We start from the raw sequence: 26637 nt of genomic DNA on the forward strand, positions 1-26637 counted from the left end.
ATGGACCGTCTCTGGGGAAGGGAACGCGACAATCCCGCAGGGACCGAGCCTGGGAAGGGAACGCGGCATCCCGCAGGGATTGTCCCTCGGGAAGGGAACGCGGCATCCCCGCACCGCCGCCCTCAGAGCTCTGAGGGCTCCTGAGGGCGCGGGGACAAAATGGCGGCGGCGGGCGGCGCGGGCGGCCGCGCGGGGGCGCTGCGGCGCCGGGCAGCGCTGACAGCGGGGCCGGGCTGAGGGCGGCGGGCCCGGCCCCGCTCCCTCCCCGCCCGCGCCGCCTTCCCCGCCCGCCCGCCCGCCGGCACAGCGCGGGACGAGGAGCGGCGGCCCCGCGGTGGATGCGGGAGCAGCGCCGGCTCAGGAATGCAGCAGCCGGGCGGCGCGGACGGGAGCCTCCCGCTGCTGCTCCCGCTGCTGCTGCTGCTGCGAGCGGGGAGCCGCGCCGAGCCCGGGGACGCCACGCAAGGTAAGGGGGACACGGCGGTCCCGGCCGGGAACGGGGCAGCCGGGCCGGCACCCAGGGGAGCCCGGCTGCCCCCGCGCCGCCCCCCGTTAGCCAGCTGGGGGGTTTGTGCCCGGTGTGTGTTGAATTGCTTGGTAAAAAAGCTCTTTCCAAGTGTTGGGGCTTGCCAGCGTAAGCACTGCCAGGCGGTCCCGCTTTGCGGTCCGTGATTGATGGTGCCCGAGGTGTGCTGTCGCGCTGGGGACTTGGCCCTCGGATCCGGCTCTCAGTGCGGCTTTCGCCATCCCACCCCCCTTGTATCCCTCAAAAACGTTTATTTATTTATCTGTTTGTTTGTTTGCAACCAAAAGAAAGCGTCTCCGTTTTGCTTTTAGCGAGTGGTGTCTGTCCCGCGATCCTTGCGCGCTATCAGGGCTCTGACTCCAGCCTTTTTGTGAGGGGGTTATGTGCAAAACACAGCGTAGCCCAGGCATAAAGGGACCTTGGAGCTGGGATAGCTGGAACTGGAAAAAGACTGATTCCTTCAGGCCAAGTCAGTAAAAAGTGAGCAGTGTTTTTGGCCGCCTGCATGAGAATTTCAGGGAGTTGGATGTACGTGAGCTCCGGCTCCTCCAAAGCGGCTTGTGCTGGGTACTTCAATCACAACCCACCCCTGACGAGAGCTGCTTGATAATATGCCTGTATTTAGTATTTAAAGAAGTGAAAAAAGTCAACGCTAAAGAGAAAAAGCTGATGGAAAAAGCCAAAATTGAACCCAAATTGTCGCTACTGTGGGATAACTGCCTTTCAAAACGTGCCTGTAGCTAACAGATAAAAGTCTTGTGGTGTCCCCGAGCCTGGGTTTGTGCCGCTGTCCCTAAGGATGCTGTTCCCTGTTCCCGGCTGTGTGTGAGGCAGTGGATCTGCTGGAATGCCTTCCCCACGTCCCTGGAGTCTCGCGGAGCACATTCAATGGCTGGATGAGTTCTAGCTCGGGGTCGGAATTCTTCATGACATCTCAATGGGAAAATTTTCAAAAGTTGTTTTCTGGTGTCTCCAGGGAGTGCTGTCTATGCTTAACAAATAGCTGTATTTTTTAAAGGGGCAAAAAAGGTTATTTCCCCCCTGGTTTTGCAGATAGTTTCAAAGCTTTAGGGCAATACAAGTTGGTTTGTTTTGGTTTTGGGTTTGTTTTTTTTTTTTTTGCGTGTTTCAAAGAGCCTGGAAGGGAAAAATAAAGCCCCATTAACATAAAGCAACTGATCACATTGGGTCTGAAACTTACCATTCCTTATTTTCTGTGCATTCTGCTGGGAAGTACCTATCAGAGTATGAATCCACCTTTATGTGAATATATTAATATTGTCATTATTAGTCATTATATATTAATGTAGTCATTACAGTACAGGTCATGTAGTACAAGTTACACCAAGAGGGGTTTGAGCTCAATATAACAAAGCATTTTTTTTTATAGTGAGAACAACAATTCACTGGAATTACCAGCCCAGGGATGTGGTGGAAGCCTCGTGGCTGGAGGTTTCCAAGATGAGGCAGGGTAATCTCAGCCAGGCTCCCTTTCCCACAAAAGGCTGGACCAGGTGATCCTTCCAGTTCCCTTCCAGCCTGGACTGTGGTCTGGGATTGTGTACAGTCCACAGTGAAGTATTTCCTGTATTTTGAATAATATTGGCAAATGCCTACAGCGTGGATTCATGGGCAGATCAAGTGATTTATTTATTTTTTATAGATAGACATCTATCACATGTTCAACCACATACTAGGTTTTGTGGGAGAATAAGGCAACCTGAACATCCAACACCAATTAAAAAAAAAAACAAACCAAAGAAAAAGCCTGTTCTAAAAAGTTTTACAGGTTTCTTTAAGGTGACTGTGGTGGTTTGGTAAATAGAATTTGCTCTATCAGAAACCCAGCCCAGATGGAATCTTCAGTCCCTACCCTTTAACCCTGACGTGTTCAGAAAGAGAATGTGGACCACTGTCTCCTGCTGCTGCCTTTTTGTCCGTGACCTTTCCTTGTAGGGAGCCAAACAACCCCAAAAGCTTGGTCCATTCACTGCCTTTAGGGTGCTCACGGGCTGGCCCCAGCGTTCCAAAGAAAAGCACAAAGTTAATGTCAATTTAAGGGGCAGCACCTCTCCACCTTGGACATTTTCTGCAGCGTGTGGCTCTGGATATTCCCAGTTCAGCTCGATTATTGTTCTTGCAGACCATGGAACTTTGCGAGGAGTCACAATGAAAGAAGTGTGAGTAACAGAAAAACGTTTTAAAAGCTTGGAGTAAACCCACAGATCTCCAGATTGTGTTTTAGATTGTCGGGGTGCTGCTGATTTCCTTGAAAGTTGTGAGATAAAGTTCCACAGCTCTTGATTAGTCCCTGTGGTTAATTGTTTCATCCCTGCGTCACAGGCTGCTGCTTCTGCCGCTATCCAGGAATGAGTTGAAAAACAAACAAAATGCTTTTGTTGCCTTAAGCCTCTAAGAGGATGAGGGTAGATGTCACTGTTTGAGGTTGTAGCCTTCTATTTCTTGACAAAAGTGGCTTGAAGTAGCAGCAAATTATCTTCAGCACATCGTTTCTTTGTTTCCATAATTAACTTCTACTGAAACTGCTGTGTTAATTACGTCCTCGCAGGGATTTAAAGTGTTGCAAATGAGAGTTAGGCAGGGGAGTATTTGAAAGCTTGTGTATGGATTTAAGCAGGCAAAGAGAGGGGGAAAAAAGAGTTTCCCTGAGGTGTGACACTGGATCCTGCTCTTTAGAAACAGATGTAGAAATCCAGCAGTCTGCTGGGACTCCAAAGAGCACCTCGGAGCTGAAAACTCTTTTAAAAAATCTCTAACTAAATGCAGCTGCTTTGCACACAGCGATTTTCTTGCAAGCCAGAAACATGTAGAAAGTTAACTCAGACAAAAGAAGAAGTGTAAACCTTTCCTTCCCTAAACCCTGAAAAACAAAACCCCTCAGCCATCCTCGAGTGCAAGCTCGGTGTTGTTGTGTGAAATGCTGTCTCTCCAGAAGCAGCTGTCGGGAATTGCTTGTCTGAGGTGTTTTGTGGGTGTGCTCTCACCCTGGGCGGGTATCCCTGTGATGGGCACTGCCCTGCCAGGGGAAATCCCTCCTGGCACAGCTGGAGAGCTCACTCGGGCAGAGGTGCAGCTGGGACACCCATCCCAGCCTGCATTTTGGCACTCTCCTCCGGATCCAGCGACTTAAACCAGTAGCAAATGCAGTTATTTTGCTGCTAAGATGCTCTCTGTGATCCAGGTTCCTGCTTTTAAAAATCAGCAAACCCCGTGCTGTGTCTTGAAATCAGCTCCCTAAAGCTGAGCTCAAAGCAATTCTGGGTTTGCCCCAGCCCCAAACTGTTGAATAATGAAGTGACTTTGCAGGGATTTTCTTGTTTCTTTTTCATTGTAATCAAGGACATATTGAAAGTCAACGAATCTGCACATTTATAAATGGAACAGCAGTGAAATGAATAAATGAGAGGAGTTGTCAGTGATTCTTTGTAAATAACAACAAAATACTGCTGTTAGCTGAAGGATGCTTCTGTGGGGGTGGTGATTGCAATTTCACATCCTTCATAATGAAGTGCTTTAAAATTCCTGAAATTCTACATTTGGTGTAAAGTTTCATTTGGTCAGGTGCTGCAGAGGAAGTTACAGTTTTTGTGGTTTGGGTTTTTTTTGTGTTTTTTTTTTTTTTTTTCCTGCCTATTTACAAGCAGAGTCACTGCTGTCCTTGCCAGGAGTGTGGCATGTGAGAGGCTTGGACATGTTTAATGTCATTTAATTAGGCTGGAACGACAGGATAGCTGGGGGGGCTACACTGTGAAGTTTGCCAAGGTGGAAAAACTGAATAATTTCAACTTAAATACATATCACTAGTGTGTGATGTGATGATAAAGCTCTAAATATTACTATTATTTAATACTAAAATTCTTTGAAGTCCACCAGGGAATATAATGTAAAATAAAAGAACTTGCCTATATTTGGACTCTGATGCAGTGCAATATTGAAAATGGTGCTCTGCCAAAGTCAGGCAGCTTGGGGAAAAGAAGTAGCTTGAGAAAGGAACCCTTTAGTGAGGAAAGCAATAACCTCAGCCTGCTTCCATGCCAGCATCCCGGCGTGAGGAAGATTGCTTTCCAGGATCTCCTCCTGAAGTGGAGACTCTGCAGTGCCACTGTTTCCAAGTAAATCTGCAGGGCAGTAGATGAAAGGAAGTGCTCGTGGAAAGAATCCCATGGATTGTGTTGGTGGGATGGACACAGGTTTGGAGGATGGTTGTCAGGTAGGATTCCTGAACAAAATGGTGCAGAGTGGTCACCAAGGGGAGCAGAAGGCACAGCAGTGCCACGGAGCAGGGCCTGACGGGGATCAGTGGGCTGTGGGGCCAGGGCTGTGTGTGCAGAGCTGCCCTTTCTCTGCTGGCTCCCAACAATCACTCCCTGCAGCTCACACCCAGGGCAGCAGCAGGAGACAGCTCGGGTGGAGGCTGCTGTGCTGCTTCACTGAGTTCCGTGGGGCGTTTGGGCTTGATATCCTAACAAACCCCTCTGGAGAGCTCTGTGGGGTCTGGTTGAACACAGAGGGTAAAGGACAGCACAGAACGGTCCTGCAGGACATGTCCTGGATCATGGCGCTGCTGTGTCCCTGTTGGCTGGAACGTGCCAGTTTGGGGGGCTGGTCCAGGCCTGGCTTAACCCTGCTGAGATCCTCTGATCTCTTTGCTCTTGTTACCAGTGACGCTGGGAAATGGCTGAGGCTGATTCAGGCGAGGTTTAGGCTGGGTGTCAGGAAAAGGTTCTTCCCCCAGAGGGTATTTAGGCACTCCACAGGCTCCTCAGGGAATGGGCACAGCCCCAAGGCTGCCAGAGCTCCAGGAGCATTTGGATAATGCTCTCAGGGGTTGTTGGGGTCTGTGCAGGGCCAGCAGCTGGACTGAATGATCCTTTGGGGTCCCTTCCAGCTCAGGATTCTGTGATTCCATGATGTCACATTGGAGACAGGAATCCTGGGCGTATTTATCGTGCCCTGGGAATATTGAAGGCAAAGAAAATCTGTCTGCTTCTTGTGTCAGGGAAAGCTAAAAAAAAAAAAAACAAATAAGGCAAGTCTCTGTATGTGCAGGCAGCCACTGTCCCCAGGAGCAGAAGTGCTGGGAACTTTGTGCAGACGTCCCATGATTTCCATAAGCCCTGCTGATGCTCTGGGCTGTGCAGAGATGTGCTTTCACTCACTCTCAGATATTTGGGACTAGCTTTAAGGTAGGACTTTGCCATCCCAATATGCACTGGGAAAGTTTCATAACTGGGTGAGTTCTTGAGAAAAGTTTGTGCAGGCTCTGGGGGAAGCCTGCATTTTATTAAAAGCTTTTTTTCAAGCTGCTCAGGTCATGTGCTGAAACTGATATGGCACAAGGGCTTCCTGTGACCTTCTGCTCCTTCCCTCCCAGGGCTGTCCCCCTGTCCCGTTCCCAGATGCTCTGTCTGCAGCACAGCCCTGAACATCTGCTCCAGGCAGATCCAGGAAGGAGCTGGAATGGTGGAGCTGGGAGCTGGAGCAGCAGCAGGCCATGGGAAATGGAGAGATCAGAGATAAGCCAGGGAAAAACGCTTTGTAACCTCCTCACACATTCCCTCCAGAGACTGGGAATGGAGCAGGGGATGCTTTTCCTACCCTGGGAACTTGAGGCTGGCTCTGGAAGGACGTGCACTTCCACAGCCACGGTGTGAACACTCCTCTGCAAAGCTGCTCAAGATGCAAAGCTGAGCTTTAAAGGATGGAGGGTGTAAATGTAATGAGCTGCCTGAGGCTGTCCATGCTGTGATCCATATAGAACATGGAGCAGGAACGTGTGCTGGACAAGGAGGGATTGGGATCTGGGTGGCCTTCATTTCAAAAGTCCTGAGGGCCTTTAGCTCTTATCATGTTGACATCCACTCCTGTGGAACATTTAAGGGTAGAGGGAGTTAGTTCTCTCTCTGAATTCAGCTTCAGGCATTCTGTCCTCAAAGATGAGTGTGACTGTGAGCACACAGAGGACTCTAGAAGACACAAGCTTGGGCAGACAATAAAAAATTCAAATAGTGCTAGGACTAAGACTAGACCTGGTTTTCTTAAGTGAGGTCCTCTTTGCAAAGCCTCTGCCAACCTTGCTCCTCATTTTCATCCTTGTTGTACAGGGAATATCTCACCTGAGGAGTAAACGTATAGCTGAGCCCTGTGCAGTGTGCATTGTATTTTCAGCAGCTCTTGCCTCTCCCAGTTTTTCCTGTAAGGGGTCAGTTATCATGGGTGAGCATCTCTTCTCCAAAATGAACTTGGCTTCCAATGAAAGGAAGTGTCTTTTTAATTGTTTTGTTTACTCTGAAGTGCTTGATGTGCTGTATAAGTAACAAGCATTCTGCGCGTTTTCATTTCAAATTCTTTTTTGTGTATGTTAATTATTCATTCCATATGTTTGGATTTTTCTTTATAAAACACATTATCTCTCTGTGAATTTAATGAATATCTGTAGCACGATGGAGACATCTCTTTTTCTCCAGAACGTGCTGAGTGGAGAGAGCACCACGTTGAGCTCTGCTTTCAGTGAGTTTCACCTACAGTGACAAGAGGTCATTTAATTCCCAGCTGATTGTCAGGAAGATGGATTTATATCATTAAATGCTTTCAGGAGGCCAGGGAAGAGCTCGAGGTGGACCTTTGCTTCTGCCTGCTGGCATCTCTGAGGCTGCAAGGCTTCATGCTCACCAGAGGATGTTTCTGAACGGAGGGCCCCTGACTTTTACATTCACTTTTCTTGGCAGCCTGACAGAGCCCAAGTCTGGCAACCTTTGTAAGTGAGATGCAACAAGCCTCGCTTATTTCAGCTATTGCTCTGTCACTGTGTTTTTAATTTACTGTAATTCAATAACTGACACAATGCTGGAGTAAATAAATGGGCTGTGAACATTCTCATAGACTTTGGGCGTCCAGCTCAGGGCAAGATTTAGCTTTTAATTAACACTGTCCATGAGATTTATTGTTAAAATTGCATCCTTTTAAATAAGTCAATCTGAAGTTGATTAAGAGATGAATAATTGAAACCTGCTGTGGGATAACAGAATGCATTCTAGTGGATGCAGCAGTGGAGCTCCATTGGAGCTCCAAACCCCTTTTCTCCCAAGTTTTGGGTCATTCCCATAAGCTGGATATTGTCATTATCTTTTCTGTGCCGGATTTATTGCTCTGTGTTGAAAACAAAAATGTGTTCTTCGATAGATCAAGAACAGTAGCATTTTACCTGTGTATAAACTGCATTCTTAGTACAGCAAAGAGCTCTAGGAAGGCTTGGGACACCCTGGTCAAAACCCTTAAAGGGTTTTTGCTCCTTTCACTCCCCTCTGCTACACAAATTCTCCAAAAAGAGGCCCAGACAAGGGAAGCAGCTGTAAAGGCATCCTCTCACTGTAGGAGAATCATATTAGCAAAATTATATTTCATCAGGGATTAAAAGAAAATACTGACCTGATTTTCTTGTGTTCTATAGGGAGAGATGATATCTGATTTGCCCTTTTCCTTTTGAGAGCCTGTTTGTAGGATGTGATTTACGTTCTTGCATTCTCTGTTTGTGATTGATCTTTTTAGAAATCCTAGTGAGTATTTCTGACCCCTAATCAGCAGTAAAATGTTCACAAACTTGAGAGTATTTTATGTGCAGAACTTAGACAATTTTCTCTTCAAATCTGTTGTCTCTTACTTTTCCCAGCAGCAAATGTGGTCCTGATAGGAGGAGCTGTGTGACCAGCCCCTCTCATTTCAGGCTGAAAACCTCCAGGGAATGTCAATATCAATATTTTGTGGGTTGAGCTGTTCAGGGTGAGACAAATCAGGCTGGGCACTGAGTGAACTGGGCCATTCCTTCCTTCCTGAACTGGTTTCACTGGGGAGCCACATTTGGCACTGATCACTCTTGTGGCTCTGCTGTCAACATTTCTGTAGCTCCTAATGGTTCTGGGGAGCTTCTTTGATCTGTCTTGAAAACTTCAGAATTTGAGAGTTGGAGCTGGGGGAAAGAGAAAAAGGTGATCTCAGTGTCGATAGCAGGGACAGTGAATTTTCAGGGAATTCATGCAATAAAGAAGGAGAGACCACCTGCAAATGGCAGCTTTTCCTTGTCACGAGGCCTTTGGTACCAATATCTCGTGGTGGAAGCGATTGCTGTAAGCAGGGCAGCTTTACAAGGATTTTTGGGAATCTGAACATGTAAGGTTGCTCTGTTGAGTTTGTGGGTTGTGTTTGGTTCCCTCATCCAAGAGAGAAGACTCAGTCCTGTTCAGTTCTCTCATCCAAGGGCGTTCTGAAGGCTCTGGGCTTGGAGCTCTGAAGCACTGGCTGAAGTTTTTGGTCTCATATTTATTGTGGAGTACCTCTGGTACATCCAACTTTAAAAATCCATCTAAGAGCAATCCCCTTTTTCAGAAAGTTTTGACAGAATGCAGCAGCAAAGTCTTAACTGGAGTTTTCTCTGTCAGTAAATGAGTGAAGCTGTGGCCCCAGGCACCACAGCCCATCCAGCAGGGTCACAGCAGGGACAGCAATGCTGGCACTGCCTCTGCTTTGGGAAAACCAGAGTTCAGGCTGCTGCACAGGTCTGTACATCAGGTGTTGTTTATTTTGTTGTCAGCTCTACAGAAATCCCCTACCCAAACCCTGTAATTGTCGGATGTTCTGTTATCCCATTCCTGCTGCCAGTTATTATCTCCTGAGATTATCAAGGGTAACTTCACCTGGACTAATTGTAATAACTGACGAGGCCCGAGGGCAAGAATTCTGTCTCAGCAGTGCAGGGAGGGATTAGGTGTGTGTATATTCCGTGTAATTTGCTGAGAGGTGTCTATGTACAGATCTGTCAGGAGAACTGTAAAATCATTTGAAATGTTGCAAGGGATGGATGTGTGGTTATAGGAGGCTCAACTTTCTTCAGCTTTTGTTGCCTTATCCCACTGAAGTGAATTTTATAGGCTTTTTTCTGCCCTTCCTGTATAAGCTGGTGTCAGGCTCCTTGAGAAGGCACTTATGTTCTTGAAGGATTATTGTGCTAATTTAGCTTTCATTTCATCAGGTATCAAGGCTTGGTTTTATCCTGCTGTTTGTTGCTCTGTTCTTACTGGGAATTACTGACACCAGAGATGTGGGGGATTACACTGAAGGTGACTGAGGTGCAGCAGGGAAATAGTTTTTGATCTCCACTTGCTTTGCTGTCTTAAAGATCCTACAAGATCCTAAAGACCATGGTTATGGCTCAGTCACTCAGCAGTGCTGATTAACACAGTCAATCTGAGCAGCAGAGCCTGACAGATTTTCTGCCAGAATCCTTCAGAGGATGCATGTAATGAATCTTTTCGTAACTTCAGTGGGCAGTTGCTTTCAGCCAGCTGAAACATTTCCTGTGTAAAGGAAGACAGACTTTCCACGTGAAAGTCACGATGTGCCCACCCCTGGTGTGGGATATTATTGCTTTAAAAGAACTCCAAAGAATGAACTCAGTCCTGCTAATGATGGTACTTGTCACCAGTGCACAAAGTACACTGAAAATTTATTTTTACATAGTTTCCTTATTTTTAGACTGAAATCCACTCTTTTTTTCCCCCTAGAAAATGCTTTTGCTGCTTTGTTTCCAGACACACATCAAATGTCGAGTGTCCTGGAATATTTTATCCTGCAAAACAGAGAAGTGCAGTTCCTCTCAGGGACTTTGTTGGACCCAAAGTACACGTGGTGCTTAAAGAAATGGGAGAAATGCTTTGTACTGCTACAACTCTTGAGTGTTCCCAGCATCTCTGGTATCCAAATGGACACTGGTACCACTGGGATGGGTTTTTGTCCTGGGGCTGTGCTTTGCCCCTTCCCAGAGCTGGGCACTGCCCTCTGCAGAAGGTGTGAAACTCGAATCCTTGGGATTTAGTCTGAGGCAGGATGCAGCGCTCCCTTTGCTTCCTGCTCCAAATGCCAGGGGAGCAGGGATGGTTTTGATCTGGCTGTGATGTGGGGCTGGCTCGTTGCAGGGCTGAAAGATGAGTGTCACTTCCAGCGCTGGCCCAGGGAAGGACAAACCAGGGCTTTGCAGACAGGAAAAACGCTGCTCAGGGGGGGATTGGGTTTCTCCAAACAAAATATTATCCAAAAATATTCATGGGGTTCAAATGAGCAGCCAAATGCAAATGGTTGCACTTTTTGTTCCATATATGTTCTCATGCTCTCTAGCAACCCTAACGATAATATCCCAATTTTTCCTCCAAAAATGTGCACAAAAGACATCTCATTTGGCTACTAATAAATAATATAGAATTCAGTTAAATCCTAATGAAAATACACTGTTTCTGTGAGGAATATTTCTCAGGCTGAACGTGGGACTCAAAGTAATTTCCAAATTTTAACTCCATTTGTGTGTCAGGAAAACATTTGCAGTACTTGGTGAAAGCTGTTGCAACTTGAGACAGTATTTGTTCTTGGAACTTATATTTAATAATTTCTTGTGCAGTTCAAGGAAAGCAATAGTTCTGTGAGCAAGAACTTTTCACATTTTGGAGGAATATAAAGATAAAAAAGGAAGTGTTTAATGCTGTGTTTTGAAATTTTGACTGGGAAGCAACTCCTCTTTCAGTCTCTTACGTGGCTTTTTTGGCTTTTATTACTTTTCTCATCACTGCATGGAGTTATGAAATGAGTGGTTTTTGTATATGTAGAGAAAGGATTTTATAATCTTCAGGATTTTTCCGTTTTGCCTGAATTTATCAAACATTTGCTCAGATGAAGTGAAAGGGGAGGCAGCTTCAAGTGTCTCTTTCCTGTTGCACAGAGCTTGATCCTTTCTGAGTTGCGCAGAATTTCCCAGTTTGAGCCAAACTAGGAAACATTTCAGATACTTTGTGCTCATTCATCTTTGATGTTTGGGATTTGGGACTTGGGTGGTTTATTTTGGCCACCAGCCCAGGTGAAAATGTGCTGGAAAAGGGGTGCACCTGGCAGGGGAGGGTCTGGCAGCCCTCGTCTGGCCTGCACCAGCACTTTCTGCCCTGGGCCTGTTTTAATCCGAGTTATTTCTGGTGTTTCCAGCTCATTTCTGGATGCTGGAATGTCTGAAGATGCAGGAGGATCACCTCTGGAGAGCACAAGCACTAAATATTTCTAAATTCACTTTTAGTGCCTGCTTGCTAGGGTGGAATTTTTGGGGTTTTTTTGTTAAATTTGCCCTCTATGGCACTGAGCTGGTGGAGCTTTGGAGGGGAAACGTTGTGCCCCGAATTTTGGGCTTTGGTAAAAGGCTGGCTCAGAAATGCTGGGGGCTGGAAGGCACATCCCACAGGGCAGCTGCTTTTTCACTCACATTCCTTGGGAGGAGCAGAGCCCACTCGGGACTGTGCCTTTGAGCCCCTCTGCTGGATCATTCCTGCTGGCAGTTCAAGGTCCTGGGGGTTGTTTGGGCTTCACTGGATTCTTGTGTCAGCCAATAACTGCTTCCATGTTTTCTATTAGCATCTCTTTCATTTGGGGAATGTGCTTTGCTTAATTGCATCTTTAAAGCCACAGGAGGATATTTTGATCAAACCTGTTCCTCCTTACACTCGAGTAAATTCAGAATAAATGCATCCTGTACCCAGTGCTGGAAATGAATTGTTAGAGAGTCCATGATAAATGCTCCATCACATACTTTGCATGCATTTTCTTTTTTAAAAACTCACTTTAAATGCATTTTTTGAGCAGATGGAGCAGTTAGAGGTTTACCTGAAGCCCTGATGTGGTGTTGGAGATGTGCTGTAGCTCAGCCTTACATGCACATGATGAAGAGCAGAGAAACACAAGCCATGAAGTCCTGCAGCAGTGCCAGCTCCTCAGTTGGTTTGTGTTTATAAGCAGATGCTGCTTCTTTAATCTGGGGAGAGATTGGTGCATTCTCCACAGAGGGGCTGATTTACCAAGAGATGCAATCAATTTGTTTCCAAGCACAGACATGTCTGGGCTAATACAACACAGGCACACCAATAACAATGTAGTTTTTAATGCTTTCTTCTTATTTTCCATTTTTTTACTAAGGTTATTAAAAATAAAAAATCCATCTGTACCACTTTAATTTTCGGGGGAGAATGTAGTGGGCAGCAGGATTACAGATGTTCACATGCCCAGACCCTGTAGGAGTATTAACAAATGAAAAATCTGCAATATTATTTGCCATGGCAGCTGCAATGATTGACCTGTTTTTTTCTTTCAGAAACTTTGTTTATATTAGAAGCTTTATATCTCAAATAAAATTAGTTTTATGTGAAGGGGAACTACACTGGTGATGATTTTGTTTAGGAAATAATGTCAACAGCCCAAAGGATTTCTGGTCTTTGATTTTTCCAGTGTCCAATGGAAGCCTTGGGGTAGGGGCTGAATAATGTCTGGTTCTGACTCCTGTTGCAGCACACAGAGAATGTCTTGACAGCTTCCAAACCAATAATATCTTACTTATGTTTCAATAGATGAATAACAGCCCAGCCTTTCTAGAGATTAACTTGCTGTAATGCAGTTCAGTAACATGCTGCAGCCAGATGAATGGAAACCCTTCAGCATTTGGAAGAACGGGAATATATCCCTTTTATAAATGGAGCAGGGATGTGCAGGCACATTGTTTCACTGAGCCACACTTGTGTTCTTTTAATTAAGAGGTGCAGTTAGCAGAGCACATGATACCCCTTCCTCCTCATGCTGGTTCTTTCCTCTTTTCTAATCTCTGCTCTCCAGTGCGGTTTTTCTTCTTCACGGTCCTTGGGAGTCTTGTTTTTCCAAAGGGATCCCCTGCTGACTATTCTGAGGTCTGTTTAAGCAGTTTCTTCAGCTCTGCTTTGAAAGAAGTTGTTCCCTTTGATTCCTGGAAACATTCCTCTGCTGTCTGTTGGTGTCTTTGTGGGGCAGAGAGGGGAAAGAGGCCAAAGAGCTGCTGGTGCTTCTCTGTCCCTCTGCTGCGGTGATGCCTCATCCATGGGCTGTCCCCAGGCTGGGGGCTGTGACAAGGACAGCAAGGAGAGACTGGAGGGAGGCTGTTCTGGGGAAAAGGACACTGCTGCAGATGTCTCTGGTGCTTCCCAGCAGGCAGATCCTGTGGCAGGGTCTGGTGTTTTATCAGCCACAGCAAGAAGTGAGAACTCCTCCCGCTGATCTTCCGCAGGCAGTGGCTGTGGGGAGGGAAAACACCTCCAGCTGTTACCTCCTCTGTGCCTGTTCACTTATTAGTTTGTTGGGACTATTTAATTTTTGTTTGTTTGTTTGTTTAAGAGGTTATTGATTTATTGAAATTGGTTGATTGGTTTTCTGTGATAACTTTAGAGTGGAAGGTGTTGTTGTGGTTTCTACCAACAACTTATTTCTATCTTTGCTCCCCTGTGGAACAACACATGTCTCTTATACTGGGATGGGCTTTTGTACTGTGAAGGGATGGAGGATGTTGTTTTGTTGATTTCCCCTTTCCTATCAGCTCCCTTTGCCTTTTTTTTTCTGTTGCCAGTGAATTGCTAATTTATTCTTGTCTCGAGGAAATCTTTGAAATTAGAAAGTACCCCGTGCATGTAATATCTGCTGGTTCCTGCATGGCTGTGGTGGCAGAATCTCAGTGCTCAAACTGGGGACATCTGTGTTTGTTCAAGGAACAACAGGGGATGCAGCGGATGGGAAAGAGATGAGGTTTGCTGAGGCACCAGGAACTGGCAGGATAATTTAAAGAAAGTGTTCAATAACAATCACTGCTCGAGGCCCCAGTCCAGCAGAGCACTTACCCCTGGGCCGGGACTGTAAACAGTGAGCAGATTTAAACGGGCTGGTCTGTGCTCAGTGCTGCATCCCGCCTGAGTGCCTTCCTGGAGCAGCGCCTAACTGAGTGAGACTCGGAGTTGTTTTCCATTTCCAGGACTGAGGCTTGCAAGTGAGACCTCACTGGTGTCCTGGGGCATCCGAGAGCTCGCCGAGGCTTTTTAGGGCTCTGCCCCTGCTGCTTTTCCTGCCACTTGCAAATGTGCTGCTTTTTCCTCACCTGTTTTCCTGCTCCCAAGCCCCATGGCTTCTGCAGGACGGGAATCTGAAAGATGCAGATCACTCACTGCATGCCAGGGCAGTGCTGTCACTGGTCATGTTTTCCAAGGGCCTCAACCCAGCCTGTGTGGTGGAAGGGCAGGAGGAGAAGGAGCAAAACCAACAGATGCAGAGATGTCCTTCTATTCACTGGCATTAAATACATGCACAACTCTCAGTTTTATGTACATTTACATAAAACTCAAGGTGAGGCTTGAAAATACAAACGTAGATAATCTCTTCTTGTGACTCTTCCATCCATTTTAGAAGAGTTTCTTAAGGAAATGGGATTTTTTCAAGCAATTCTTTCCATATGACTTTGATTAGTGGGAGGAACTTAGCGGGTTGATCTCTCAAACTCTTTCTTTTGCAAGTTGTCTTTACCCCAGAGGGCTGAGTGCTGGCTCCAGGGGAATCTGCCCTTCAGGGAATGACTCTGCTGCAGGTTTGCCATGGACTTCCAACAATCCAGCAGAAGCTGGATAATAATGTTTACCCACCTGTGTAATGCAAGTCCAGATCCTTGAATGAAAGGCCCCACTGTGCAAAAATACAAGGCAGCACTGTGGGGGGCATTCTGTACCTGCAACTTCAGACCATTTGCAGTGAATGCAGGGAAGGTTTCATGAATGAAAAGGTGCAGCTGGTTTGTACTTATGCAGGGTGCAAAGGATTAATTAGAGAACAGCACTGCAGTCGTCACTATCTTAGCATTGGCAAAAATGTGAAGGATGGTTTTCTAATCCTTTAAGTGTGGAAATTCTACTGCTGCTGCTCCTGCTGAGCATTCCTGTTATTGAAAATATAGATATTGAATATCTGCCTCTTTCTCCCCTGGATTGTGTGTCTGTGTGATTTCTGACTAAATGTCAGCAGCAGGGAGGTGAAGGGGAGGTAGCAGAGGAAAAGGTTTCAACAGTTGGATGATGAAGAGGAGTGAAAATGAGAGTCAAATTTGCTAATCAATAATGTTTCCAGAAAATATTTATTGTGTGTTGTACCTGAGGGGCCTGGACAAGGTTTATGGCACAGTCCAGGCTGTTCAAACTGCTGGGAAGGAGCTGGAAACTCCTTTCTCTGGAACTTCCACAGTGTAGATCTCGGTGGTGGTGGTGATGGCAGTGCTGAAACTCCAGTGACCAAAACAGGAGTTTGCCTCTCCCTTCAACACACATTCAAGAGAGATGGAGAGGAACTTTTTACATGGATGTTTAGTGACAGGGCAAGGGGGAATGACTTCAAACTGAAAGACAGGAGGTTTGGGTTGGATATTAGGAATAAATTCTTGGCTGGGAGGGTGGGCAGACCCTGGCACAGGGTGCCCAGAGCAGCTGTGGCTGCCCCTGATCCCTGGCAGTGCCCAAGGCCAGGCTGGACACTGGGACTTGGAGCACCTGGGACAGGGGAATGTGGCAGGCTGGAAACAGGATGAGCTTTAAGGTTCCTCCCAACCCAAACCATTCCAGGATTCCATGATTCTGTGTGAGAGGAGGAAGGATAGCCTGGAGCAGAGATTTGACCAAAAGTCACCAAACAGGTTAAAAATCAAGCCCAGACTCTCCCAGGCCTGCAGCAGCACTTTATATATGCTCCCCAAAACAATTCTTGAGATGTAAATGAAAGAATATAGAAAATTATAAAACAAGCAGGAGCTCTGTTAACCTTCAGCCATGGGGGATGTGTGTGTGCACTGAAGGGCCCAGAATTGTTCCTTCAGAAGCCTCAGGGCAGGAAATACACCTGACAAAGCTCTAATTTGGAGACCTGTGTAAAACACCTTTCCACAAGGCTTTGTTTCATGTTCGCTTGGCTGAATCTTCTGACAAATTTTCCTCGAGCTTTACGTGCACAAACTGTATCGTTGTTTTGGAAAATGCAAGCCTGACCACTGTAAATGGGTTTATATTTCCAACAGGGCAGTTATTTAATTTCCTGTTGGAAGTCTGCAAATGTTGGCACTGTTCACTCTCTGGCAGGGAGCCAGGGGAGAGCACGGTATCATTAACAGGCTGCAGCCCAGTGGAGATTTCTTTTGGTTTCATCCAAACTTTTATGACTGGGCTATAACAAAATATAATTTTTGATTGAACTTTATGAAGGCAGGCAGGGAGATCAGGGAAGAGGGGGTGACAGGGTGTTCTCTGGGATGAGAACAGCTTTTGTCCTTCCTTACCTTCTCTTGGGCTGGACTAATCCTGGTTTTGCTGCAGATTTAAACTTGCTGTGTAGTTTTCCACTGAAGCAGCCCAGAATGAAGGCTGAGGGCTAATCCTGGAATTGGGTACAAAGCCATTCCCTGTGCAGTTATCTTCCTTGGGATCCATGGCACAGCAAGGATGGGTGCCAAGGGTTGGGGCCCTGAGAGTGACAGTGACACGACTGTAAGTCCCGAAGGCACCCAGGTGCATTCCCAAAGGATCCCTCACAGCATCCAGAGGCTGAGCTGGCTGGAAAATGCCACCTTCAGAGACAACCATTTGGAGAGCAAAGCCTTGTAAACAGAAAAGGTATTTTTGTTCAGAGTTTGTTTTAAATACCCTGACTTCAGTCAGCAGAAATGAATCAGGCTGGCTGGCTGTGAAGACACATCATTTATTTTGGGTGTCTGGCACAGGCTCTGTGCCTGATGGTGCTTCAGGAGAGGCTCTTTCCCCACATGGACCTTCTGCTGCCCCACTCCTGCTGCCCAGCTTTGCTCCTGGAATTCTCCATTTCAGTGTGCCTTTCAGCAGGGACAAACTCTTAAATCTCCAGCTTGAACTCAAGGGAGCCAACTTCATTTTCTTCTGCGAGTTTTCCACTTTGAAAGGAGCTATTTGTGGAAAACAAAGGGTCAGATGATGTGGGAGGCTCTTCATCACTTGGGAGCCTTTAAACCAGGCCTGACTTGGGAACAATGTGCTCACAGCAGCAGTGGGATGTGTGCAGAACCACTGGATACAGGGAATTGTGGCGTGTGTCATGCAGGGGATCAGATTTAGGATTACTGTGGTCTCTCCTAAATCTCCCATAAAGCAGCACTTGAGTGTAATCTGTTTGGATTTCCCCTGCTCTGGGCTGCAGCAGCTGCTTTTTCTCAGGGATCCAGGGATGGAAGAGGAGTGCTTATGGAGAAACAAGCACAATTTCTGTATTAGAGTTAATATTTGCACTCACTTGCCTGGATTAGGGGGAGCTGGAGTGGGAAGAGCTGGGTGATGGAAAGCAGAAAAAGGATAAAAAGCAGGTTTTGGCCACCTGTCATCCTTTGGTGTTGTTTCTGGAATGATATTCTCGAGGCTGATAATATGTAGCTTAGGCCATTGATATGTGTTGGATCAGAGTGGGAAGTACCATTGGGAAGTAAGAAAATAAATTTTGTGTGTCAGAAATATTAGGTTGTTGAGAAACATGAAGTGCAGCTAAAGGAAAAGGCACATAAACCCAAAACATATAAAACATGTAAAAAATGATGTGCCTGGGCTGATGCACTGCAAAGATGTACTTTCATATTTTTGTGATAACTTATTTAATAAGATCTGGGGGTTTTCTTTTCTTTTTACTCATTTTTCAACAGATGAATGCACTTATCTGTATTTACATCATTTCCAGGCAACCCAGAGAGTGTTCTTTCCATATGCTCATGGAGCTCACAGCAGTAATAAGTGTAGAGGGACAGGAGACCCTCTGGTCCTTTACAGTTTCTTCTGGGTGTTAAATTTCATGCAGAAAATATGGTTCTTATTGCAGCTTGGCAGGCATCAGAAAAAAGCAAATCTTCTCAATGTTCCATCGAAAAGAAATACTGAGCGCTCAGTTTTTATTTTTCTGCTGATAGTATCCAGAAGTATCCAGATTTTTTTTAGCAGTAGTTTTGATCAAGGATGCTCAGAACTGTTTACAAACAATTTTGATTTTTTTCACTGTGGCTTGCTGTGGGTTATGTATTTTTTTTTCCTTTTGTAGAGGAGTGCAAATTAAATCTTGTATGAGCTCCCAAAAAAAACCCCCATAACAGGTCTGGGAATAAAAGCTGGGGCTCTGCTCTTCCACATGCCTCTTTTACCAAAATTCCAAGATTAAAGCATTTTTATTTCTTTATTTGAAAGTAGTGTGGGATCTATCTAGGTGTGCCATATGAATCCTTATTCCTGAGCCCAAATCCTCAGCCACTGCCTCCTGCCCATGTCCTTCCCAGTCCTGCAGAAGCCTCCTGCCACTCCCAGTGCCCAGCCTGGTGGATTTGGGGAGGGGACTGGGATGGTGACAGGAAGAAATCATTGTCACTTTGCTTTTGGAGGTGGTAATTATTTCAAAACTTGTCATTTCATAAAAGAAATGCATTTTGTGGCATTTCTTGAAATTGCCCAGTGTGGGGTTGAAATGCTCTTCTCTCAATTATAAAATGACAAAGTGCTCCTAAATTTGCTATTGTGACTTTGGGAAGTATTTTAATGAGCAATTTTGAACGATGGAGTTAAATTTTTTTAGGAAATAGGGATGATATAAAATTACTGTGATTTGTTAGACTAAAGTTCATATCTCATGGGAAGCAAATCTGGAGAGACAAAGTATTGAAGGGACTCTGTAGTTACTTTTGGAGAACATTATTATACTTTTGCTTTGGGAATGCTGGGTGTGAATAAAAGAGAGAGAGAGGCCCTGGATAGGAGAGGAAGGTATTTGAAAGAGAGATCAGTGCAAAGTTTAGGATAAACACAGCAACAAAGTCAGGAAAGCTGAGGCACAGAACGGGATTGGAGCTCCGAGTGATAATGAGGGGAGCAGGAGAAGAGAAAGCCAGCAGAAAATGCTGACTTGTGACTGGGGCACAGGAAATGTTCTGGAGAGGGAAAGCAAAGGCTGAAATCGTTAATGCTCTTTTTTTGCACTGCTTTTGACCCTGCCCTGAAAAACCCAGCAGACACCAGGAATGCAAAGACATCAGGGCTGCAATCTCAGTCTAGAATGAGAAAAAACTGTTAGGGAATGCTGGGATAAATGAGATGTTTTAGGATTTCTCCTGTCAGTTCCTCAAGCTCTGAGGAAGTTGCTCAGCCCGGGTCAGGCTGAGGAGTCAGAGACCCTAAAAAACTGGGAAGGAAGCAAAAAATGAGTGTGAGGATTTCGACATCAATCTGCTTAACAGCAGATAAAGTATTTGCAAGCAGCTGGGAGATAACAAGGAGATAAATAGCGAGCTAAAATGGTTTTGTCAGGGCCAAATGCTGTGCCACCAACCTCCTTTCCTGTCAGAGCAGCCTGCCAGGCCCTGTGGGGGACACGGTGACGTGTCTGGAGCTGCTGTAAGTTGTGATGGCAGGGACAGACACGGGGACTGAGCGAAACCCTGTAAAGGCAGCACTGGAGGGAAAACAGAGCCTCTGAATATCGGGAAAGGCTCAGGGCTGGTTGGGCTCTTGTGGGAGCAAACTGGGAATGGGAGCAGCGGTGCTGGAGGGCACTGGGTGGGAGGGATGGGAGGCAAGCTCAACATGATCTGGCTGTGAAAAACACGCTCACCGTCCTGTGAAAATGTGAACAGTTTCATAAAGGACAGCAGGAGACAAAGAGAGTAGAGCAAAGATTAGGGCCCACACTGTCACCTTTGGGGATACCCCTTAAATACCTTTTAATTACATCAGCCTGTTGCATATTCATAAACCATTATGCATATCCATAAACCAGTTTACATTTTCCAGGAGCTATTTTACATGGCCCCTCGTGTGTTTCTTGGCTGTGGTTTTGTTGTCACTTCCAGTTTGGGCCTTGGTCTACACTGCCTACAGACAGTGAGTGCTGAGAGCTGGCAGATCTGTGGCAGTGTCCTCATCCTGTGTTCACTGGATGTTATCCTATCCAAGCAGGCATTTTAGCACATGCACACTTATATCAGCTATTTCACTATTATATCTCAGCTTAATTAACAGCGGAAATACAAACTATATCTTCATAGCAAAGTTACTTTAGCATCACACATATAAAATCCATTTTAATATTTGCAAAAAGCCAGTATTATAATATGTATCTACAACATTGCTAAACTGGAGAAATAGAAGAAATATGAAGATGGACTAAGTGCAATGTGTAAAACTCCTGAAGGAGAAGCCACCTGTGTAAATGGCAGAGCAGGAGCTGGTTGGGTTGCAGCCCTTTGGAAGGGATTTGGGAGCTGTGGTGGAAGGGGAAGGGAGCCAAGCCAGCAGAGCTGCAGTGTGAGGGGAAGGCAAACGTTGTGTTTGGCTGGGCAGGCAGCAGCTCAACCAGCAGGACACAAGAAGTCTCTGTCCCTCTGCTCAGCATGGACAGAGCTCAGCAGCAGGAAAACTGCCTTGGGAAGTGGGTCTGGAGAAAGGCAGGGACCAGCTGGGGAATGGCCAGGGAGAATGGCAAGAATCCTCGCTGATAAGGATGGGTGAGCTTTGATTGCATCCCCAAAAAGGAGGAAAAGGGAAAAAAAGGTTAGTGATTGCATCACCAAAAAGGAGAAAAAAAAGATATTGATTGCATCACCAAAAAGGGGAAAAAAAGGATATTGATTGCATCACCGAAAAGGAGGGAAAAGGAAAGAAAAGGATATATTGTGAGTTGTTATTACATCAGCTGCTACAAGGAAGAAGAGAACAGCTTATTCACAACAATTGCTAAGACAAAAGATGTTTGACTTAATTTAAAGCAGAATAGGCTTGATTTAGATATGAGAGAGAAAACTTGCCAGGGTGAGGAGACTAAAGCCTTTCATAGCCCTGGGAGGCTGTGAGGGCTGTGTTTGAACAAGAAATTAAATTTACATCTGTTAGGACACAGTTTGGGAGAGGCATGACCAGAGGACTCTGCCCCATCTCTTTTACCCTGGATATCTTGGTGACTCTAAAGGGATCCTGGAGAAACCAAAGCTTCCATTTAGTCTTTGTCAATATTTCCCTCACCTGTTTATTCAGACCTTTACAAATATCATTAAATTAATTAAAGCAGTAATGGTATCATAGCTAAGTTTTTCTCCTGTCAGACCTGATGGAGTATAAAATATTCACAGACAACAAACATGATTCAGACCTAAACTGTGTTCCATGCTCCTGAGACCTCCTGCTGTCCTTGCTCCTGGGAATTCCCATAAAAAAGGGAGTTCCTGCAGTGCACATCCCTGCTGCTGTGGGTGGGATTCACTCACCTGTGGTGTTTCTCTCTTTGCTTTTGCTCCTAGCAAAGTACATTTCTAGTTCTGTCCAAGGAGATGACAAATATATCTACTTTATTAATCACATGAGTCACCCGAGAGCAGCAGAACATCAAACATTCTGAAAGGATTGAGCATGTCAGAATCTCTCTCATGTTTTTGCTCTATCTGTGTAATGGGCTTTGATTCACTTCTGCCTTCCCAAGTAGTTGAAGTCTGCCAAGAAGCCTCATCACTCGACACCAGCCCACAAAACTGAATAGACTTGGGTTCACTGTCGTTTTGAGTTAATGCATCAGTGATGAGTCCAGTCCAAGAGCAGGGGAAAAAAAAAAAAAAATCTGTTTTCCAGGGTTGTGCGAGCCATTAAGAGGGGTAGCTCTGCTGGGACTAGTTTACATCTAAGTTAAATACCAGATAGGAGGGGTTGTCTGTACTGAAAAATAAGTAGTCTGTTGTTCTACAGAAAACAGAGGCCCATTTCTCTCTGGACATGTGTCTAACTCACAATTCAGGCCCCAAAGGATGTGTCTGTTGAAAAGAGAAGGCAGAGATTGCCAAGAAAAAAAGGCATGCCCTGCTCAAATAACGAGTATTGCTTTCCCCTTCCTCCTTCCTCCTTCCCCCCAAAATGCATGGAGACACATACAGCCCACCCCTTTTTTAATACTCAATTTTTTATTCAAATGGGCTGACCTGTAATCTCAGGAGTCTGAGCCTGTGTTTAGCTTTTCTTCCTTCCATTGCAGTTTGTTTTTTTTTTTCCCCCCAGTAATCTCCATCTGACATCACCCTGTTTATGAAGTCTGCTGCTGTTCTGGAAAGATCAAACTCAGCCTTTTAATATTTATTAATCAGACTTTAGGTAAGGAGGTTTGTGTCCTGTGCAATGGTGTTGGTCAGTTGTGCCAGAATCCTGAATGCAGAATGCCTGAATTTTATAAATTGTGGAATCCTTGTAATGCTGCCCCAGGGAACTTGGGGTCACCAATTCCAACCTCTGCCTTGCAATCCAACCTCTGCCTGTTTTCCCTTCTTATGGCTCTGTCACAAAGGAAGGAGAAGGGATTTAGGCAGCAATAAATAGATATTTGTTCCTAAAAACATCCCCCAAACCTGATTTCTGCTGAAAGGAACGTGAAGAGGAGGGGACACAGGAGCAGCAAGGTCAGGGGCTGGCACTGCACTGCCCTGGGTGCACACCTCTAATACCCCAGAAAAGATTTCAACAAATTGGGCTGAAGCCCTGAGGAAAAAATTCAAAATCAATTCTGTGTTTTTATTTTGGGGAAACCAAGCCCTGTTGCAGTGAGGAGAGATGTTCTGTGCACATCTTTGTGCCACCAGCAGGGACAGGGGTGTTATTTAGAGCAAGGCATGGCTGTGAATAGGAGGGAGCAATGCAGACAAGGGAACCTCAGCTAAATTCCAGACTTTCCTACGAGCAACATCTCTGGGAGTGAATAATCCTGCAGGGGAGGTGATTGAAGCTGCAGTGCTGGAGATGTTTGAATTGGACAGGGCAGAGCTAGGGGGGATTACATTCCTGGCAGCAAGTCCTGCCTGCCTCTGGGCAGGATGCACAGGTTGGTCCAGCCCTTGGGAAGTCAATGGGAGGCTTTGAGCTCGCCCTGGATCAGCCTTTGCTGACTGGAGATGTCTCTGCTGTTTCTGGGATCCCTGTCAGCTTTAAATGTCACTGCAGATCTCCAGGTTTCCTCAGCTGGAGGAGGGGATGAGTGGTAGGACCAAATTTGCTGTGACCGTATAATGATCTGAGTCTCCTGCATTGGTATTTTTTAATGTATGGATAATAGACATTCCCCTTTGGAGTTGGGAATGTGTCTTTCCCCCTCTGGATCTTCATTAACATATTCTTAACCTGCATCTATTTCATTAATCTGAAATGACAAGATTTTTCTGAGTTCTTTTGTTTCTCTGCTTAGTGCAAAGTCCCTGCAACAAGAGCCTTGGTGGTCTGGAAAGAACCCCAAATATAGATTTGGTCGATAATGTGTAATGTAAATAAAATTAGTAGCATGTGCTTGCCTGTTTGTTTGTTTGTTTTACTAAGGGGAAAAGGTCTGCAGTAACATAATGCACACCAAATCCAGGGCACGGGGAGGAACTGTGGGACATCCTTAGCTTTGTTACCTCCGATTGTGGAACTGCTCTTGGGCTTCACATTCCAGGGCAATAAAGAGCTGTATTTTTAGTCTCCCAGATTTAAATAACACAGTGTGATCCCCTGATATTGCTCAGTCTCTGTGGGAAAGAGCTGTGGCATATTGTGTTTTTCCTCCCTCATTTCCCTGCCATCTGTAGTTAATCGAGTGAGAGTGGGTGGGATGCCTGGGCCTGGCTGCAGCCACCACACTGGAGGGAAGTTTCAGGCCCTTTGGCTTTTCCAGTGCCCATATCTCAGCAAATCAGTTGCTTAAACAATGGAGCAAGTTCCTCCTGGATCCATGAATTCCTCCTGCTGGCATGTGGCAGCTGCCTGCCACTTGGCTTCTTGGCATCAAATTCTGGTCCTTAGGTGGTTAAAGCTTTCCTCTTAATAACCAGCTTTTGTTGGAGCTTATATAACTTTGGTATTACAGCTCTCTTTTATTTTTTTTTCCATTAAGAAAAAATTACTTAAATCTATAAAACCATATTTGTGTTCCTAGAATTGTTCGGGAAAATAGCAACTGATTTTTTTTTTTCTTTTGGTTTTGTTGGTTTCTTTGTCATCCTCTGAGCTTTGGCACTGTTGACACTTTCCTACTTCTTTCTGTGGTAAGTGGGAAGAGATTTTTCAGTCCTTGCACAGCACGGGGCAGCTGCACAGAAAAGGAGACAGCCTGGACCCTTCTTCTTTCTGCCTTGCCCAAAATCCACAGGGCACATTTGTGGCCACCCTTTTGGATCCTCTCCTGAACATGAATTCTTTCCCACAGCCAGTTAAGCATTTCTAAATGTGGGGTTTTTTTCCATTGGAAAGACACATTTGGATATTAAAACATGTGCTTGGAGTGTCATCTTCACTGAGGAGAAAGGAGAGGAAAAGGGATTTTAGCTGGACACAGCAGACTCATCTCAAATTTTCCTGAGGTTCTGTGTGCATCCCCCTGGCTGGCACTTGGGAAGCCAAAAGCTCTGCAGCCCTGAGCACTGGGCTGCCATGATTTTACTGAAATGAGCCAAATGAGGGGCTGTTCAGAGTTTCAGCCCAGAAAGGGAGCATTGCTCAGGGGCAGGTCTCTGTGCAGGTATTTGGTTGCTGACACCACAAGGAGGGATGAAGTTGATTTAGTATCCATCCATTTTATTCAATATTGCTGCTGGGCTGAACTTCAAAACACCGTGCAGTGGTTTCCATACTGATTTTTGGCTAAACCTCAATTTCTTCCTATTTTCTGGCCCTCACAGTTCTCATCACTGTAAGCACCCCGAAACCTCATGATCCTTGACATAATTTTCCTTGTTATGTTTCTCCTTAGGCAGGCAAGAAATGCCATTCCCCCTGCACAGCTGGGAAATGGGTGCCAGGACAGGTGAAATAACTCTGTGCAGGCTGACACCTTGAACCCAGCAATGAGCAGAGGTTTTCCAGCCTGGGCAGTGGTGGATGCAGGGCAGCATGATGAAGGAATGGTTTTGCCTCCAGCCTCTTCCTCCTGCTCTCCCCTTCCTCCAAACTCTGCAAGGCACAAGGAGCTCGATCCCAATCCCTTCCAGGGTGCCTTCAAACTCTTGTTGGGAAATCCTCGTTCACTTGCTTAGTTATTACCTTTTTTGTTGTTGTTGTTTTGTTTTTTTTTTTCCATAATAAATCTGATTTTAGTTTCAAACCTTGAATTTACAGCAACATATTTTTTGCAGTGCTTTCAGCAGGTACCTCCTCTGATACTGTTGTTAAAATGCCAGGTTTGTGATTCAGCTTTTAAACCTGACACAGCAAAAAATGTTATGTTAGAGCTGAGCTGGTGTTAATAATTTTCCATGGGGTGTGCTTGAAGCAGTTTTTCCCATATATTTTGGGTTAATTGCCCCTGTTTTGAGCACTTTGTGCTTTACATGCTTTGTTCTGCAATGAATTTTTCCAAGGAGCTTTCAGCTGCTCCCACTCTGCCAACACAGAGTGGAAATGCAGGTTGTGTTTTTATGACAAAACTGCCACTCTTTGTCCCTGTAACTGCGCTGATAATGGCCACATCTCCGGCCTGAGGAGCTGCAGGTTAGCCCAGATTTTAGAATAATTCTCCAGCCCATACTGCAGAGTTTGGAAGTGAGCTTTGCAAAGCCACATTGCTTGCTGGCAGTGCTGTTTGGGGACTTGGAGCAGCACGAACAGGGTTAATCCCAGCCCTGCTGGAGGAGTCTCCAGGCTGGTGCTGAGGGAATTGACCTGCCCTGGCTGGAACAGCAGGGAATTAATGGAAGTTTTCTGCTCTATTCAGAGCAGGGCAGTGAAGCAGCTGAACTTCCCACCAAACTCTGTTTTCTATTGTACTTTTGATGGCAGATTTCTGTAGCACTGGGCTCCACAAGACAAATATCCTTCCAATTCCAACTATCCTGCATTTAGGCTTTAAAAATTAAAATAATCTGTAACAATACCAGTTCTATTTAAACAAGGCTGGGGGAAAGGAGCTTTGCTGCTTGCAACTAAGAGCGTTCAATGTGTTTCAGAATAAAGTGTGTAAATAAATAGGGCACACTTCCATTTGTGTGCTGAGATAATCTTATCTTGACTTTTCTTGAGAAGGGAAGTTTGGGTTGGGGTGAATGTCATTTTTATCTCTCTTTAAAGCATCTCTGGTCTTGTAGTGCTCTGTGCAAACAGCAAAGGCAGAGGACCTGATTTCTGCTGTCAGCTTCTTGCTGCTGCTGTTCACTTACTTTGAGTATTTTACATGAACCTCCCAATAAAACACCAAAT

General features: G+C 45.5%; 1 protein-coding gene across 2 annotated transcripts in view; it reads left to right on the forward strand.

Annotated features, from left to right (window-relative positions):
* Nucleotides 1-313: 313 nt before the first annotated feature.
* Nucleotides 314-26637, forward strand: part of ROR1 (receptor tyrosine kinase like orphan receptor 1) — a 150233-nt gene continuing 123909 nt past the window's right edge. Inside the window, exon 1 of one of the 2 annotated variants that reach the window (XM_064429131.1) lies at nt 314-466. In XM_064429131.1, coding sequence (XP_064285201.1) covers nt 364-466 — 103 coding nt within the window. In that variant the 5' untranslated portion in view covers nt 314-363. Of the gene's footprint in view, nt 467-5563; nt 5734-26637 lie in introns of those variants that run through there. The other variant, XM_064429133.1, reaches the window with a different exon arrangement.

This window comes from Passer domesticus, chromosome 7 (assembly GCF_036417665.1).
Source record: "Passer domesticus isolate bPasDom1 chromosome 7, bPasDom1.hap1, whole genome shotgun sequence".
In the NCBI taxonomy this organism is placed as follows: Eukaryota; Metazoa; Chordata; class Aves; order Passeriformes; family Passeridae; genus Passer; species Passer domesticus.